We start from the raw sequence: 16060 nt of genomic DNA, 5'->3' as shown, positions 1-16060 counted from the left end.
AAGTTCGTAGTGTGGTGGGAATATTGTTGAGATGGGCAAATATTTACTTTGAAAAAAGGGGAGGTTGAAATTTCTCCCTCTTTCAAGTTGTTTTCCACTCTAGTTTCTAGAAAAAAAAATCAGTAAATTCCGGATTTCACAATAGGTTCAGTATTGACAGGGATAAAAAAGGAAACTATGGGAAACATTTTTTACAGAGTTCTGTTTAGCCATATTGTCAGATGACAAATTAAACAAAAATACATTCAGCACTAAAAATAAAACTGTATTACATTATGGAAATAAATTATCAAACAGAATTAAAATAGGAAATTTTTAAATAATTATGAAAGATGTTATTTAACAAAATAGCTATAAAAAATACAGATATATTTTTTTTCATACTGTGGACAACCAAGCCCGTATTTGAGTGAGCTCTAATAAAGCAGAATTTTTGTTATATTTTAAAGAATTCAGTTGTCATTGAATTGAGAAAATATTTTCTCATATAATAGAAGAGATAAAAAGAAAAAATGACAAAAGTGACTAATTAGAATGGATTGGACAAAAAAAAATAAAAGGTTAATGGAAAAATTTATTCTTTAAACTGGCTTTTTTAGAGGTTATATTTCTCACTATTTGTGTTCTTATGTTCTGTATACTGTCATTAGGGGTATTCACAGTAAATAGAAAAAAAAAATTTACTATATACAATGAACAAAAGGTCACAATTTCAAAAATATTAGTTCACATGAGAAAAATGTTGAAAATAACACATCTGTTTAACACAAAGATAGTTTAAAAACTATTTTGCTCACTTTCTGAAATTTTTTAAAGCAATTCCAGTCCAGTAATGTCCAGTCCAGTAAATCCAATTCCTGTAATGGTGTTATGAATCAGACTGCATGGAGTGCCAAGTTCAATAATCTGTGTTATTTTGTACAGTGAATAAACATGTTTGAAATTGTCATTTTTGACAAGTGAAAGCATTATATAATATTGTTCCCGATGATGTATTATAGAAACCTGAAATAATAAGAAATAAACTGCTTTTTTTAGGAATTTATAAGAAATAAGTTGATACTGGAGCTGTTTTTATGTTTAAGTAATGTAAAAATTGTTCAATAAACTGGAAGAAAAATTAATACAAATATTCCACCCTATTTTGGACATTAAGTCATTTTAGAACATTACAGCAACACTTTGCAAAATTAAATGTGCGCCATATTTTCTTGCAATTTTTTTATTTTTACTTGACAAAAAAGTTTGAACAAGTATCCATAAATTCATTGTTAAAGTTTTGATATTTATTTATTCTGTAAAAGAGTATCTAAACTCAATAGTACCCATGATATATGCTAATAATTAAGAAAAAGAATTGGAAATTAACAGATATAAAAAAAAAATAAATTTTATTAATATTCAAAATGCAAATTTTCTGAGAAATTCATATAATATAGTATAATGATGTATAATTAAATATTAATTTTTATTTGTATTTTATTTATAGGTTTAAATCTTAATAGTGTCTGTGTCATTGTTTTTTTATTAAGTACTATTATGATATCATTTCTTTTCAAGCTGACAATAAAAAATTTTTTTATTCTTATTTTCCCTATTCATAAAATTATTTGATATGATAAAAGATAAATATTTACATTGTATTTTTTGCAAACAACTCCACTTATAGTGACTTTTTAAAATATTGACTGACTGAATACAATGATCAAAATGTTCACTTGATGAATTTGTAGAATAGCAAAACTAAAGAATTTAATTTTGTTTTTACTTATTAATGAAAAATTTTGTAAATTTTAAATATAATTTTAATTACTTTTCTTATAGATCTTTTTATAAAATCTTTGTTGTCCTTGAACAAAGAAATGGCTTTTATCTTAAACTTTAAGATACCAATCTTCTTTAAATTATTAAAATAATTTTCTTAATTTCAGGCTCAAATTGTTCTTCTTATTATCCTTTTAAGTGCCATGGTAAATTTTATTATTGGTAGCCTTCTTACACCTAAAGATGCTCAAATAGCTCAGGGATTTGTAGGATGGAATTGTAAGCAAAGTTATTGTTTTGATATATTGTTATAAGTAATTAATATATTATAACACTTATATAACTGTCATATTTTATTAGAATATTATGTGAATAAATTTGAAATCATTTCAAATTAAACAAAAGCTAATTAAATATTTAAATCATTCAGTTATATGCTGATATTGAAAACTGGGAAAATCGATAGAAAATTAGACATATCATTCATAACTTGTCAAAACAGCCTAAACAGAACTCTAGGAAGAATTCTGTCTCCCTATTGTTACTTTATATTCTTGTCCAGAACATTCAAACTAATAATCAAAATTTATTTAATGTAAATACAAAAGTATTGTTTAACTGTTCATAAGTTCTGCAAATTAAAAGAAAAATCTAACAAAAAAAAATAGTTTAGTTTGTTTATAATTAAAACTTACAAGTAGAAACAAGCTAAGTATGAAAACTAAAATGTTATTTTTTATTTAAGAACTTTAATCCATAAATATTAATAATATAATTAGAAATCTGACCAGTAGTTTTATGGAGTGTTAGGATTTTTATTTTCATGATCTTGAGAATTTTCAATATAAAAGTTACTATTTATAATGTAACATAATAAAGTTAATTGTCTTCACTAACTGACTTTACTTATTCAGATATGAAATGCTTGAGTAGATTTTTTAAAGAAAAAAATAAAACGGTAAAGTTAAAAATGAATGTTGCATGCATTAACAGATATCTGAAATCTCAAAGTAAAATATTTTCTGCTACAAGGTTAGTGCAATGCAGAATTATACACCAGTGTAAATTTTTTTAAAAATCTTTTGAATTATTTAGAGTAGACGGACAAAATTGTACATAATTTTTTAATATCATTATCTAATGACACACACCAAACACAATCTTGATCAATTAATCCAAACATAAGTTAAACAAACAGTCATTTCACAGTGGTGCAAAATTATCTGCCAAATATGTACAAGTAGATTAGTAAGAATATGCAAATTTTTAATGCATAATGCTGATGGTAAGTGGATACTGCATTTTTCTTTACTTAAAAAGCAAAGTGTAAATAGCAGCTTAAACTTGGATCACATCTTTAACTATACCTTGACAAAAGATGCTAACTGACTTTGAAAAAGGTCATATTGATGGTTTACACTCAAATGGCAAGTTAATAAGTGAAATATCTGCTACCATTCGATGCAAAACGACTTCCAACAACTTAACACTTCGTTGAGTAATAACAATCCACGAAAAACCTTGACATAAAACGAAAAACAACATAACACAAGGTATTTCAAATGTTTTTCGTGGATTGTTATTATACAAAAGGTTTTTACAAAAGGTTTTTCGTGGATTGTTATTACCCTTTGATGCTCTAGAGATGTCATTACAAAATACAACAATCTAGACAGTTATTGAGTCCAATTCAATCCAGTCTTGACAAAAAAAAAGATTAATGAGCTGCTAGTAATAGAAATATTACTGCAAATCAAATTTTGCTTCAAAATGGACCATTGGAAGTGTGCTTTGCTCACCTTCTCATCTAAAATATTCAAAAAAGATGCCCAACCCTGTCTGAAAGACCACCATAAGATAGCAAGAGTCGAACAGGCAAAGACAAAGATGAGTTGGACAGATGAATCACGAAGTCATATTCAGTAATGAAAATGTGGCTTGGATGGGTATCAACACTATTGGTACAACATAAGAAGAGCAAGATTATTTTAAGTATATCCAAGGCTGGGTCAGTAATGATTTGGGAAGCTTAGAAAATCTGAAATTGTCTTTCTAAATTAGTGGATGAAAGCAACAGTATTTTAGAAAGTGCTAGCAGAACATATCCTTTCTATTGGCAAAAAATCAGAAGAACAAAATGGAAATTACAACATAATGCTCCCATACATACTGCTATAAGTGATGTTCGAAACAGTGGTTTGCATCAAACAACATCAGTATAATTGACTGGCAAGCACACTCTCCTGACCTGAACCCTATGGGATATCAAAATGGAAGATAGTTCTAAACATTTGGAGAGTTGAAATTAGCCATTATATGAGAGTGGCAGAAGATTAGTGTTAAAGGACTACAAAATTTAATTCAATACCAAAGGGTATATTTGCAATTATTTCCAAACACAGAAAATTGATTGTGTAAATATTTTTTGTTTGCAATTCAGTGAATAAATAGAAGTTGGCATATTTTGCACCACCTTGAAATGTTTTTTTTTGCATAATTAATGTTTGGATTAATCAATTGGGATGATATTTGGTGTAAATCATTAGAGGACAACATTAAATAATTACATAAAATTTTATCCGTGTACTACAAATAATTCAAGAGATTTTTTAAAAATTACATTGGTGAATAATTCTGCTCTGCACTGTATATAATGAAAAATAATATAGACAAAGTTTCATTGTCAAAATGTACATGAAATTCTCTTTTGATCAATATAAATTTTGTCAAAGCTTACATAAATGTATAACTAATTACCAATTTGAGAAATAGCAATTATAGACAGCATAATTATGTGAAAAATCAACAGAAGATTGTCACCTTGTACATATGTTGAAAAAACCATGGGATTGTAGGTTAATGGAAATATGAAAACATATCCATATCCCAAAGAGTTTTTGATTCTTTCTCTTGTAGCCAAGAAAAAATAATTGAGTCCAAGGAATTACTCAGCATTTATAAAAATTAAAATCTTTAATATTTACAATTAATAATAATTCTTTCCCAAGAAATAATGTACAAAACTTATATAACCTATGAATATACAAATATATGGGACCAACACTGACAATAATACTGAATGAGTCCCATGTGCCAACAAACAAAGGAACTTAATATAACTTATTTCTAACTTAACTCTATCTTAACTAAAATACAATATAAGGGCCCTGAATTAAGATGGGGCTGTTTATAAGAAATCAGATCTGATTTAGATAGGAAAAAAAGGGGAATGACTGGCAAAAATAAACCTCAAGTCCGTTTTTCAAGATGGTTTCCTTTCCATTATGTAGACACATACATCCTCTCCTCTCTCCAAAAGATGATCATCCCCTGGTGCCTTCCCCTACATCTCCTTTCACGCCAGCCCCTTTTGAACAATCTGGTACTACCCCTTTTGTTTTAGAAACACATCAGACCATTGGACCAACCAGTCAGGGTGAGGCCAGATAAACAAAAGCTGGAAGTGAAATTTTGAACGAAAGTAGCAAAAGAGAAAAATAACAAGGCTTAACCAAGCTACAATCTTAACAGTGATCTGCTTATATATACTTTTATGATTCAAACTTATATTGTTTATAAGATACTAGATTTATTTTTTCTCTCTTAACTATTTCAGTTTTTAGCAAATTTTTTTGCATATCATCATGTATGATCAACAGCCATAAGCTTTGGAACAATGCTTCACTATTTTAACAATAGTTTTTACCAGCTTCCAGCAGAACTTCATATTTTGATGATGACAGAAATTTCAGTGAGATTCACCAAATTACATTGTCCCAAATAACTTAAACCAACATGTAGAATACTTAATAACAGAATCTGATATTTAAATCACCAAATTTGTTTTTACAATTTCCCACAATTTCAGGCATTTTTTATATTATACACTTATTCATAAAGTTAGTATTGACAAGGCAGACAAAAAAAATTTAAAATTAAATTTGGAATTTATTAAACTTGTTTTTGAAATTATTTTTATATTACTATTAATTAATTTTGAAAATAAATGAATTTTAATATTTTATATATATTTTATATAAAATATTTTTTACATAATTTAATTGTCTGATTATTATTTAAATTATTATAATTATTATATAAAATTTGAGTATAAAAAATGCACAATTTTTTATAAATATTGCATTCTATTTAAATTTATTTTTTAGTTGAGCTTGGAGCAGAAAATTTTATGCCAGGGTTTAGAGATGGTGAAGATTTCTTCTCAGTTTTTGCAGTATTTTTCCCAGCTGCAACAGGTATACTTGCAGGAGCAAACATATCTGGTGATTTAAAAGTAATTGTTTTTTATTCCTTTTTTTAAAAAAAAAAATATCTATATTGAAATTTTTATTTTGTATTTTTCAGAAATAAAACAAATCCTCACTTGACATCATTGATAGATTCTTGAAAACTGCAGTTTAAGTGAAAATGATTTATAACAAAACCAGTTTTACTGAAGACTAATTGATATAAGCAAAATATAATGTGATTTAATATTATATTCTAATTGTGTTGTGCTTGCAATCACCAACATTTATTTCCCACCTTATAGAATCAATTTTACTGTTTATAAAGGAAATTAGACAACAAAATTGTAAATGATTGCAAGTGTATTTGTATTTTTCTTCATCAACAATATAATGAAATGATGTTAAGTGAGGACATGCTGTATTTTAAAAATAAATTATCTTAGTGTTATATTAAACTAACTTCTGTTTTTGGTATGAAAATGATGAAACATTGAATTATATTTATATCCTTAAACCTTGTTACATTTATAATTATTTTTAATTTAAATTTTTATTTAAAGTGCAAATTATGTTAATAAAGACTCTTTCTTTTAGGATCCTCAGAAATCTATACCTAGAGGAACACTTTTAGCAATATTGCTCACAACAATATCATATTTATTATTTGCTGTAGCAGCTGGATGTACAGTTTATAGAGATGCTAATGGAATAGTAGAATTTGTTCATAACAACACTTTACATCTTCTGAGAAACTGCAGTTTAGGAGAAAAGGGAGTGTGCCCTTATGGATTAATTCCATATTATCAAGTAATTATATTTTTCTTGTTGTACATGTATACAGTAAAACATCACTTTATGTAGGTACCTTTTGTGTTAAAATTTCTGGCACATAAGTGTGGTGGTCACCTAGGTGAGTGTTATGAAAAAATTAACACACAGAACTGTAATTAGAGTATCATACTGAATCTTGCTAAAAGTTTAATACAGATCATAAAAGTAAACAAAAAAGAATAAAATACAGTATTAAGCAAACTTTTTATTTTATCTCTTGCAAGTAATTCAAACTTTTCATATTAACATTGAATAATAGAATATTGAAATACAGAGTATGGTACATGTACAATAAATGAAAGCTGTGTGCAGAAGGATTCATTTAAATGCTATACAGTACAGTCTACTATCGAAGAGTAGTAAACAATTCTGTTCTATTACCATTTCATAAAAATATCTAAGGGTATTAAAGTTTTATTTAAATACTGTGCTTTTTACTATTTAATTTTTTTCAGAATTTTTCAGAAGTTATTAGATATGCAGAAGTGTCCAAGTGTAACGAAAAGTGTTAATTATTAAACTGGCTTTTACGTTAGGCTTGAGTGTTGCAAGTGACACATCATTGATATAGACCAAGAATTGCTGATTTACAGTTATATTTTTACAAAATACCCTCTGAGTTTGTATAAAATCACTGAACAAATATATAATTGTCTTTTTTCTTACTAAATTGTGGAGATTAAATTTAATTTTTCCAGTGTAAATAAAGTTTATTTTATTTGAATGTCATCTGTGGGAGGGAACTCTGCAAACTGTTTCAAAACTTATCAAAAAAGTTCGATTCCATTTTTAAAGTGCTTTAAACAGTGATGACATTCGAAATATTTAACAAAGGGTTCGCTAACAGAAAATTTTTCCTTAACAATTTTTTTTTCGCTCAAATGGTGCATCGGAAGGCTCTAGTTTAGTAGTGTTACAGAGTATAATACGTATATTTTAATATTTTTAAAAGAATCAAACCATTGAGAAATGTTACATGTGTTTAACAAGGTTCGGAAAACTTTGAAAATGTTAACAACGGGTTCGGCCGAACCTGTGCGAACCCGCTGAATATCACCACTGGCTTTAAACAATACATTTTGTTTTTAGAAATATTGCGGTTTTGCTCTTCTGTTAGCTAAGTAAACAGGGATAAATATTATTTTAGGACACTTCTATCTTTACCACTTAATTAAGTGAGGTAAGCCAGTGGTTACCAGGTGGAGTTAGATTTATATTAAAACTTATGCAGTATTACAGGGAAATTTCAGAGATGACCACAAAGCAAGGTTTTACTGTATATATAACACATTTGTTATAATAAGTGTGTGTATTTTCAATGGAATATTATTCTAGATTGTTTGTTTGTAATAATTTATTACATATTATTAATAATTATTTGTAATCTTATTAAAATAAGATTTTAAGGCTAACTACTTTGTATACTTAAATTTTTTTAAATGAAAATTTTTGTATCTTGATATAATTATTATTTTTTTGAATTATTTATTAGCACAAATTATGTAATAGTAAGCATTTGAAAAATTAAAATTTTAAGTCTTTAAATGGTTTAAATATTGTTTTTTTATCAAGATTTTAAGGCTAACAATTTGTTTTATGTTGCTAATTAATATAACTGTAAACTGAGTATTTTGAGTATTTTGTTTCAGACAATGAAATTAGTTGCTGCTTTTGATCCATTAATATATGCAGGTATTTTTGCTGCCACTCTTTCATCAGCATTGGCTAGTTTAGTCAGTGCACCAAAAGTTTTCCAGGTATTTTACTAATTTTTGCTGTTTAGAATTTGTTTAATACAATTTTATTTTAATGTTTTTACCATAATCCAACTGATATTTGCCTATGTCTGAATCATTTTAAAAGAATTGATTTAATCAGAGAAAATAATTACAACAAATACTACACATGGTTGAATTTAAAAATTTAGTAATATAACTTTTTCTTCTTTCACTCACTCACTAAAACTTGTATAACAGTTTTTTCCTAGAAGCCATACTCAACAATATATAACTATATATATAAATTGGAAAAAAGTATACTGGAAAATAAAACCTGAAAATGCATATCCTCCCTATATGAAATATGTATATATTTCTAAGGTAACCAACTTTTTACAATGAAAAGGAGGACACAAATAAATTGAAGGAAAAAATATCATAAAGAAACATTTTATTCATTGCAACAATAATACACTATAATAATCTATACTGCACATATGTGCTGTGTCATGTTTCAGTAAGAAGTAAACAAAGCCACTTGTGCGCACTATGCTCTCTCATGGTCTCCTGCGCGGAGCATATGCGTTTCATAATCATGTCTCGTCACACTGTACCAAGCCTTGATGATTCATCATGTCAAATACAAACACGTCACATCACATGCAATGGATCAACTCGGCATCAATCAAATACAGAGATTTACAGATTAGTCTTCAAATATCGAAAAGGAGGACATGGAGGACACTTTTTGAGGGAGGACAGAACTTACAAAAGGACTGTCCTCCCTAAAGGAGGATGATTGGTCACCTTAATATTTTCTCTAGGATATGCATTTTGGGGTTTTTTTTCAGTCCAATCTTTTAAACTTTCCATTTAATATCACATACAATATGTGTAATATTTCATAACATTCAAATTGTTTTTGTACATTAATTATTTCTGTCTTCTCTTTGTTTATAACATAACCACTCTTAACTGGATAAACTTGATAAAAACAGCAACTGAAATCAAAAACCAGCAGTATAAGTAACAGAACTAATGTTTCCACCTGTGTTAAACAGGCATTCTCAGGCTAAATGGCCCCAAAGCAATTAAAAGACAACAGGGAATTGCCATATACATGTGAAGAGGGGGGTGACATGATGGAGGGAGGGAGAGAGGATAGTAAGTTTACAGTTCATAGAATGACTTTCATGCAGGGGGAAGAAATCTACATTGCAAAAGTTAATGGCAGTATTTTTTCAGATAGCCTTGTAAATTTCTATTTGCTCTAAATATCTGAGCTGTTGTTTCTGGGTGGATCTATATATGAGGTAAACATGGTCGAAATGCATGCTATGTTGGTGTCAGAGGCAAAGGTAGCTAATGCAGTGTTGGTTGACCCTTTAAGGATGGAATTCTAATGTTCTTTGAGACAGATGTTTAAAGGATGCATTGTAACACCTATGTATTCTAAGTTGGGTTGATTCTGTGATCTGTAACAGGAATAATATATATGCCTTGTTTGAGGTGCATATCTGGATGATTTTTAGCATTGCAGAGGAGGGTGTAAACCAGGGACTTCTCTGTAAAACTAAACAAAAATTATTATTCCTGAAAATTTCTTTGTACAGGGCAGCTAGTCTTCTGTCATACATTACTATCTTGTATATGGTGAATGTTAAATGTGATGGAAGTGGCAGAGGAAAGGCAACATACTAGGCCTTTAATAATGTTTGGAGAGTAGCCATGTAGAGTAGCATACTAGGTGATAGTTTGGAGCTCTTTATCCTTTTTCTGTTTTCTGTATAGTTTTTACATTTTTGTATAATATTTAACCAAGACATAACATTCAACAAAACTTAAAAAAAATACATAGTTATTAGAATGTTTAGTTAATTTTCAAACATTATTGAATATGAAGTTAAAAGAAATTTATTTATAAAATGTAACTAAAATTTTTTACAGGCACTTTGTAAAGATAAACTATTTCCTTACATCCATGTTTTTGCTAAAGGATATGGAAAAAATGGAGAGCCACGTCGAGGCTACATTTTGACATTTATAATAGCGTTGGCATGTTGTGCAATAGGTATTATTTTATTTCTTGGTTTTATTATTATTCATAAAGTAATTTATTTTTAACAAATAATCAACTTGGATTAATACTCATTAATTAATTATTTATACATAATTTGTGTTATCATTGATGAAATACTTTGTTTTTCTCAAAACAAGAAATATGAAAATTGCATGAATAAATATATAACATAACTATAAAAGTTTTAAATAAAATACATTTATAAAATAATAAACAATATCAGTCTATTAACTTTGTCTTCAGCAGTATAGTTTTTAGGGTGACAAGAGATGTCAGTTTTTTTGTTTGCAGTTTTTTGTAATTACGTAAATGTAATTAGATACAATTTAAAGAATTAATTTAATATAAATTTTATCTCAATATTAATACTGTATGTCAAATTTAATAGTAATATAAATTTATTAACACAAATTTATTGGTCAAACATCATATTTTAAGTTTTAAATTTAATAACATCAGTCATCAATAGACAATGAAATAACATATGCCAATTCTTTCATTACAGTATTATTAAATAATCAATAGAACTAGACAATTATCCAAACATCAGTTAGACAGAATTATTGATATAATTTGGAGTGTAACAGAAATGTTTACTGTTTTGCCAAATCTCTAATCACTCAAATTCATGAAATAAAATTACATGCTGCTTTGATAAATAAGTATCTACATCTAATTGTATTTCTCATCCTAATCCAATTAAGTCCTTAAGTATTCAAAGTATGTCACAAAACTCTTCATAACCATAAAAATAGATGTGTCACAAATAGTAATTACTCCAAATCAAGTTTATTTTTAAGTTTAACATAGGTATTTCAGAACAGATTACAGTGATCCTATGTCTTACATTAAATGTGTGAACCAACCTTCCAGTTAACTATTTTGGAGAACTTCTTACATTTTAGTTATTAATAAACATCAGTTTACAAGTCCAGTTTAAAAGGTAAAATATATGTAAAGTAAATGTTTGAAACTGGTCTGGGCTTGAATCTCTGAAAATACAATTTTTAGTGTTCTAGTTTGTTAAATATGTTGTTCTGTGTAAATTGTAATTGTTTAGCATGTTGTTTGTGTATATTTGATTATACTAAATAAAATATTGTCCTGAATAATGTTACGTTTTATAAGTTTGTTGAAAAAAAAATTTTTTTTAGGTGAACTGAATGCAATTGCACCTATAATATCAAATTTTTTCTTGGCTGCTTACTGTCTGATAAATTTTTCCTGTTTTCATGCTTCATTTTCAAGATCTCCAGGTAAATTTATAAACATTTAGGAGGAAAAACAAATTATATAAGAATTTTTAAATCTTGCTTTAAATAGGATTCCGTCCATCTTTCAAATATTATAACATGTGGCTTAGTCTTCTTGGAGCAATACTGTGCCTTGTTATCATGTTTATAATAAAATGGTGGGCAGCTCTTACAACATTTGCTGTTGTACAAGCTTTGTTTATCTACATCTATTACAGAAAGCCAGGTAAGTGTTTTTACAAAAAATAGCATAATCAATTATATATTGTATGTGGAGTTTTTAATGTTTTTCAAGACACTAAAGACAGGGTTTCTGGCTGACTGGAAAAATTAGAGAAATTGATAAGGCTTGAAAAGTCACAGAATTTATAGTAAAACTGGAAAAATTTTGTATTTTTTCCAAAATACATTGCAAAATTTTATTGTTTTTCCAGTGAATTTTGTTCATTAGCTCAAAAGCAATCAAAGTTATTGTAGGCTTTATAACTTGTGGATATTTCTGAAGAGAAAACAGAACTGGAGATAAAACACAATTTTAAATACTTTGATAAATTTGCAAACATAAAACAAAATAGAATTTGCACACTTCCTATATACATTTGTTTGGTGGACTTTTTGGAAAGTTATTTGTAGAATGATGCTTTTTCTGATTTTGTAAAACAAAGATATATTTTTTTGACAGAACAGGTCTAAAAAAACATTATTTTGTTTTTATAACTCAAAATGAGAAGTAAACAAACTTCTGTGCTGTATAATTTGTTTAAAGGTAGGTCTGCCAGATTTATCAATGAATTACAGATTTCCAGTTAAGTTTTTATGTTAGAAGCTGTTATGTATGTAAATCTCCAGGGGATAACCCATATTAAATTGCCCCTTGACCTAGTTAGGCAACCCCACACCTCTGACCTTTGTCATGTTCCTTTGTCTCCAGTCAGTTGTGCGTTAGCTGTTGTAGCACTTAGACCTGGAGGCACAAAGTTAAGTTTGTATTATCACCAAGTAGTTTGTATTATAATAATGTTAATTATATATGTTAACAAGTAATCGTTTATTTTACGGGCATAACAGTTTATTAACCTATTTTTATACAATTATATTGCAAAACAGTTATAGCTATTGTCATCCTTGTTATAGTAAATGATTTCAGAAATAACAATCACAAGTTAATCTGACCAAACTAAGTTTGTTAGATGGCATTATAAGCTTAGATACCTAGAAAAATGATTCAACATCAAAAGAACAAAATATTGCAATCTCTGAATCTGTTATATTTAACACTAACCTTGAGGAATTATGGGAATCAGATAGAAATCATTTTAATTTACAGACAAGACTTGGAATTTTTAACTGCTGATAATCTTGTCAATATTAATGATATTCTAACAGTTAAGTCTTCAACAGATAGCTGTATCTGTGACAACTGTGAAGTTGACAATAATGCAGATGGAACTGATGTTAAGATTTCACTACCAATAATATCAAAAGCATTTGCTATGTTAGAACATCTTGAAAGTTTATAAAATAATAATGGAGACATGAAAACAGTGAATCTCTTGTCATTAAGAAATCCTCTGTGAACAGTCTGTGAAATAAATACAAATGAAAATCAATGACTTTTTAATGGTTTTTATTTTTTGCATAGCACTTTAATGCAATAAATTGTTGTTTTTTTATTTACTATGATTTTTCAAGATCTTGCTCATAAGTAATAACATTCTTTAATGTTTCTTCATTGGAATATGTTATAACCATACTCAACTATATAGTAAATTTTAAAAATATGGTTTTAAGTTTTAGTAAATTTTTTATAAATGGCAATGAAATTATAACAAAAATAGCTTATTAAAACAGTTTTTGTAGAATTAATAAAGATTAATATAATTACCAAAAGAAAAATTTTTATAAAAAATTTTTTTGTATACAAAAAAAATATTGTTTGTCAAAACCTAAAAAACATTGATATTTAGAATATTTTTAGATGCTATGTTTGTGTATGTATAATTCTATTTATATGTGTAAAGATTTATTAGCATTGCAACAATTTATTAAAATGAATATTTGCATTACAGATGTAAATTGGGGATCATCAACTCAGGCTCAAATGTATCAAATGGCTCTTAATGCTGTTATAAAATTAAATCTAGTTCCAGATCATGTGAAAAATTATAGGTATGTATGAAATATATCCTAAAATATTAAATATATTATATATTAAGGAACATTCCAAGAACTTTATATATTACATTGAATATTGCCAACAGCTGGAGAGAATAAAAATTCTTTATTTCTTTTCTGTGGACTTTGACTTATTTTAAGACTTACCCACAAAATATAATTCTGTTAAGAATCACAAATTTTCTTATTTGGTATTTTATCTTATTCTAAAAAAGTATGCATATGCATTTAGATATTTTTATATCTATATAATCTGCAAATGTAATATAACTGATAGGCATTAGTAATAATTTATTAATCATGCTTTAGTTAAACAATTACAGGCATGTGTCCTAAAAATTTGCAAAAATTTCAAAAATGTGCTATTTCTCAAAATTACCAGAAAACAAGTCAACAAAACACTAAATCTTTCTAGAATGTTGATTTTATTTATCAAAAAAATTTACATAAATAATTTCATTTTTAAAAAAGGAAGAATTAAATAAATTTTATCAAAGAAATGTAATTGGCAGATTTTATACTGAAAATTGCAAAAATGGTAAATTTTATGTAGTTAAATATTTCTCTACAAAGGGAGTTCCATGGTGTACAATTCATGGCTTCATCTCAAGAATATAACAAGAGGAATCTTCAGACAAAAAATAGGAAGAGGTCAAAAGAGAAGGAAAATGACTGACAGAAAGAGGAACCAGTTGGAGCCTTGGAAAAAGTTGGACAAATGCTTAGAAAATTAGGAATACACTTAAATATAACATGGATATGTTTTCTGGATTCTGAAAGAACATCAGGCTTTTTGTGGAAGCTATGAGATGGTGTTATGAAAGCTCAGTATTGATGAGATTATTGGTAACTAGCCCTATTTCACTTTTGTCAGAAAAGAATGTGCTGTTTTGTAAACCCACTAAGGCAAACACCCAGGAAAAAAGAAACATGTGCAGAAGATGTTAAAAACTCTATTTTTGTGTGATGTACAGGATCAGTAATGGATGCCAATGGAAGATTATTCTGGAAGTAACCCAAAACCTGATTGTTAGCTGGATAATTACAAAATATTGTGACTTGTACAAAAAACTTGAGATTACTTATTACCCAAAAATTTCCTTATAACTAATACTTAAAACTAACTTACACTAAAGGAAAGTGGAAAACAGATGATAGGAGGCGAGAAGTATCAAAGATGGCAGAAAGAATAGAATAAAGAACTTGGGTTGTATGAACATATTTCTGTTGTCATGAGGAACCATGTGGAAGCTTTCTTGGGTATAATTCACACTTCCATTTGCCTTTCTTAGTCCAAGAGAGTTTCTATAAATCTCTAGTCCAAGTTGTTGGTTGTCTGTCTGAACTCAAAACTTGTCAAGTTGAGAAGCTGACTGGTAACAATTTCCATTTCATGAAAGAAGTGCTAGATTTAAATCCTGAAGTCAAATTCAAACAATAATTCAAGTACTATGCATATGTAGCTAGAACTGTTTCTAAGATTATCAGCACAAAACCTTTCTCACTAATTTCTAGCCTTATTAACAAGAGTACAAACGTTTTCGTACCCGAGGAAGGCCTATTAAGAAGGCCGAAAGCGTTTGTACTCTTGTTAATAAGGCTAGAAATTAGTGAGAAAGGTTTTGTGCTGATAATCTTAATAATTCAAGTTTTTATCAAAGCTCCTGATTTAGCTGACATTCAGTTCAAAGGGATGTTTAGACTTTCATTGCCCTGTCACAGCTCTTCATCACTGAAGAAGTATATTGTAGTGAATGCATTCAAAAAGAGGATAGTATCCTTCCTAAAGAAATACTACCCTGACTAAGGATATGTCTTCTGGTTTGACATTGCCATTGTCCATTAGCACAATTGCTAAGTTGGATCATTACAGAATTTGATACATCTTCCATGAAGTCAATGTTCAAAACTTTTCACAGCTGAGACCAATTGAGAGATTTTGGTACCAACTGAAGCAAATAGTTTATGAAAATGGTTAGGAAGCTGGAT

At 27.9% G+C, this 16060-nt stretch overlaps 1 protein-coding gene across 1 annotated transcript in view; it reads left to right on the top strand.

Moving 5' to 3' along the window:
* LOC111619910 (solute carrier family 12 member 2-like) overlaps positions 1 to 16060 on the top strand; it is an 81279-nt gene that overhangs the window by 38330 nt on the left and 26889 nt on the right. The window contains exons 6-13 of the mRNA XM_023361734.1: positions 1932 to 2043; positions 5931 to 6058; positions 6609 to 6821; positions 8495 to 8602; positions 10511 to 10634; positions 11798 to 11899; positions 11967 to 12122; positions 13966 to 14065. Coding sequence (XP_023217502.1) covers positions 1932 to 2043; positions 5931 to 6058; positions 6609 to 6821; positions 8495 to 8602; positions 10511 to 10634; positions 11798 to 11899; positions 11967 to 12122; positions 13966 to 14065 — 1043 coding nt within the window. The remainder of the gene's footprint in view (positions 1 to 1931; positions 2044 to 5930; positions 6059 to 6608; positions 6822 to 8494; positions 8603 to 10510; positions 10635 to 11797; positions 11900 to 11966; positions 12123 to 13965; positions 14066 to 16060) is intronic.

The sequence above is a fragment of the Centruroides sculpturatus genome, unplaced genomic scaffold (assembly GCF_000671375.1).
Source record: "Centruroides sculpturatus isolate CEXI.00-Female unplaced genomic scaffold, Cexi_2.0 scaffold160, whole genome shotgun sequence".
Lineage (NCBI taxonomy): Eukaryota > Metazoa > Arthropoda > Arachnida > Scorpiones > Buthidae > Centruroides > Centruroides sculpturatus.
Note: the sequence above shows the minus strand (reverse complement) of the source record. Positions and strands in the feature narration are given on the sequence as shown.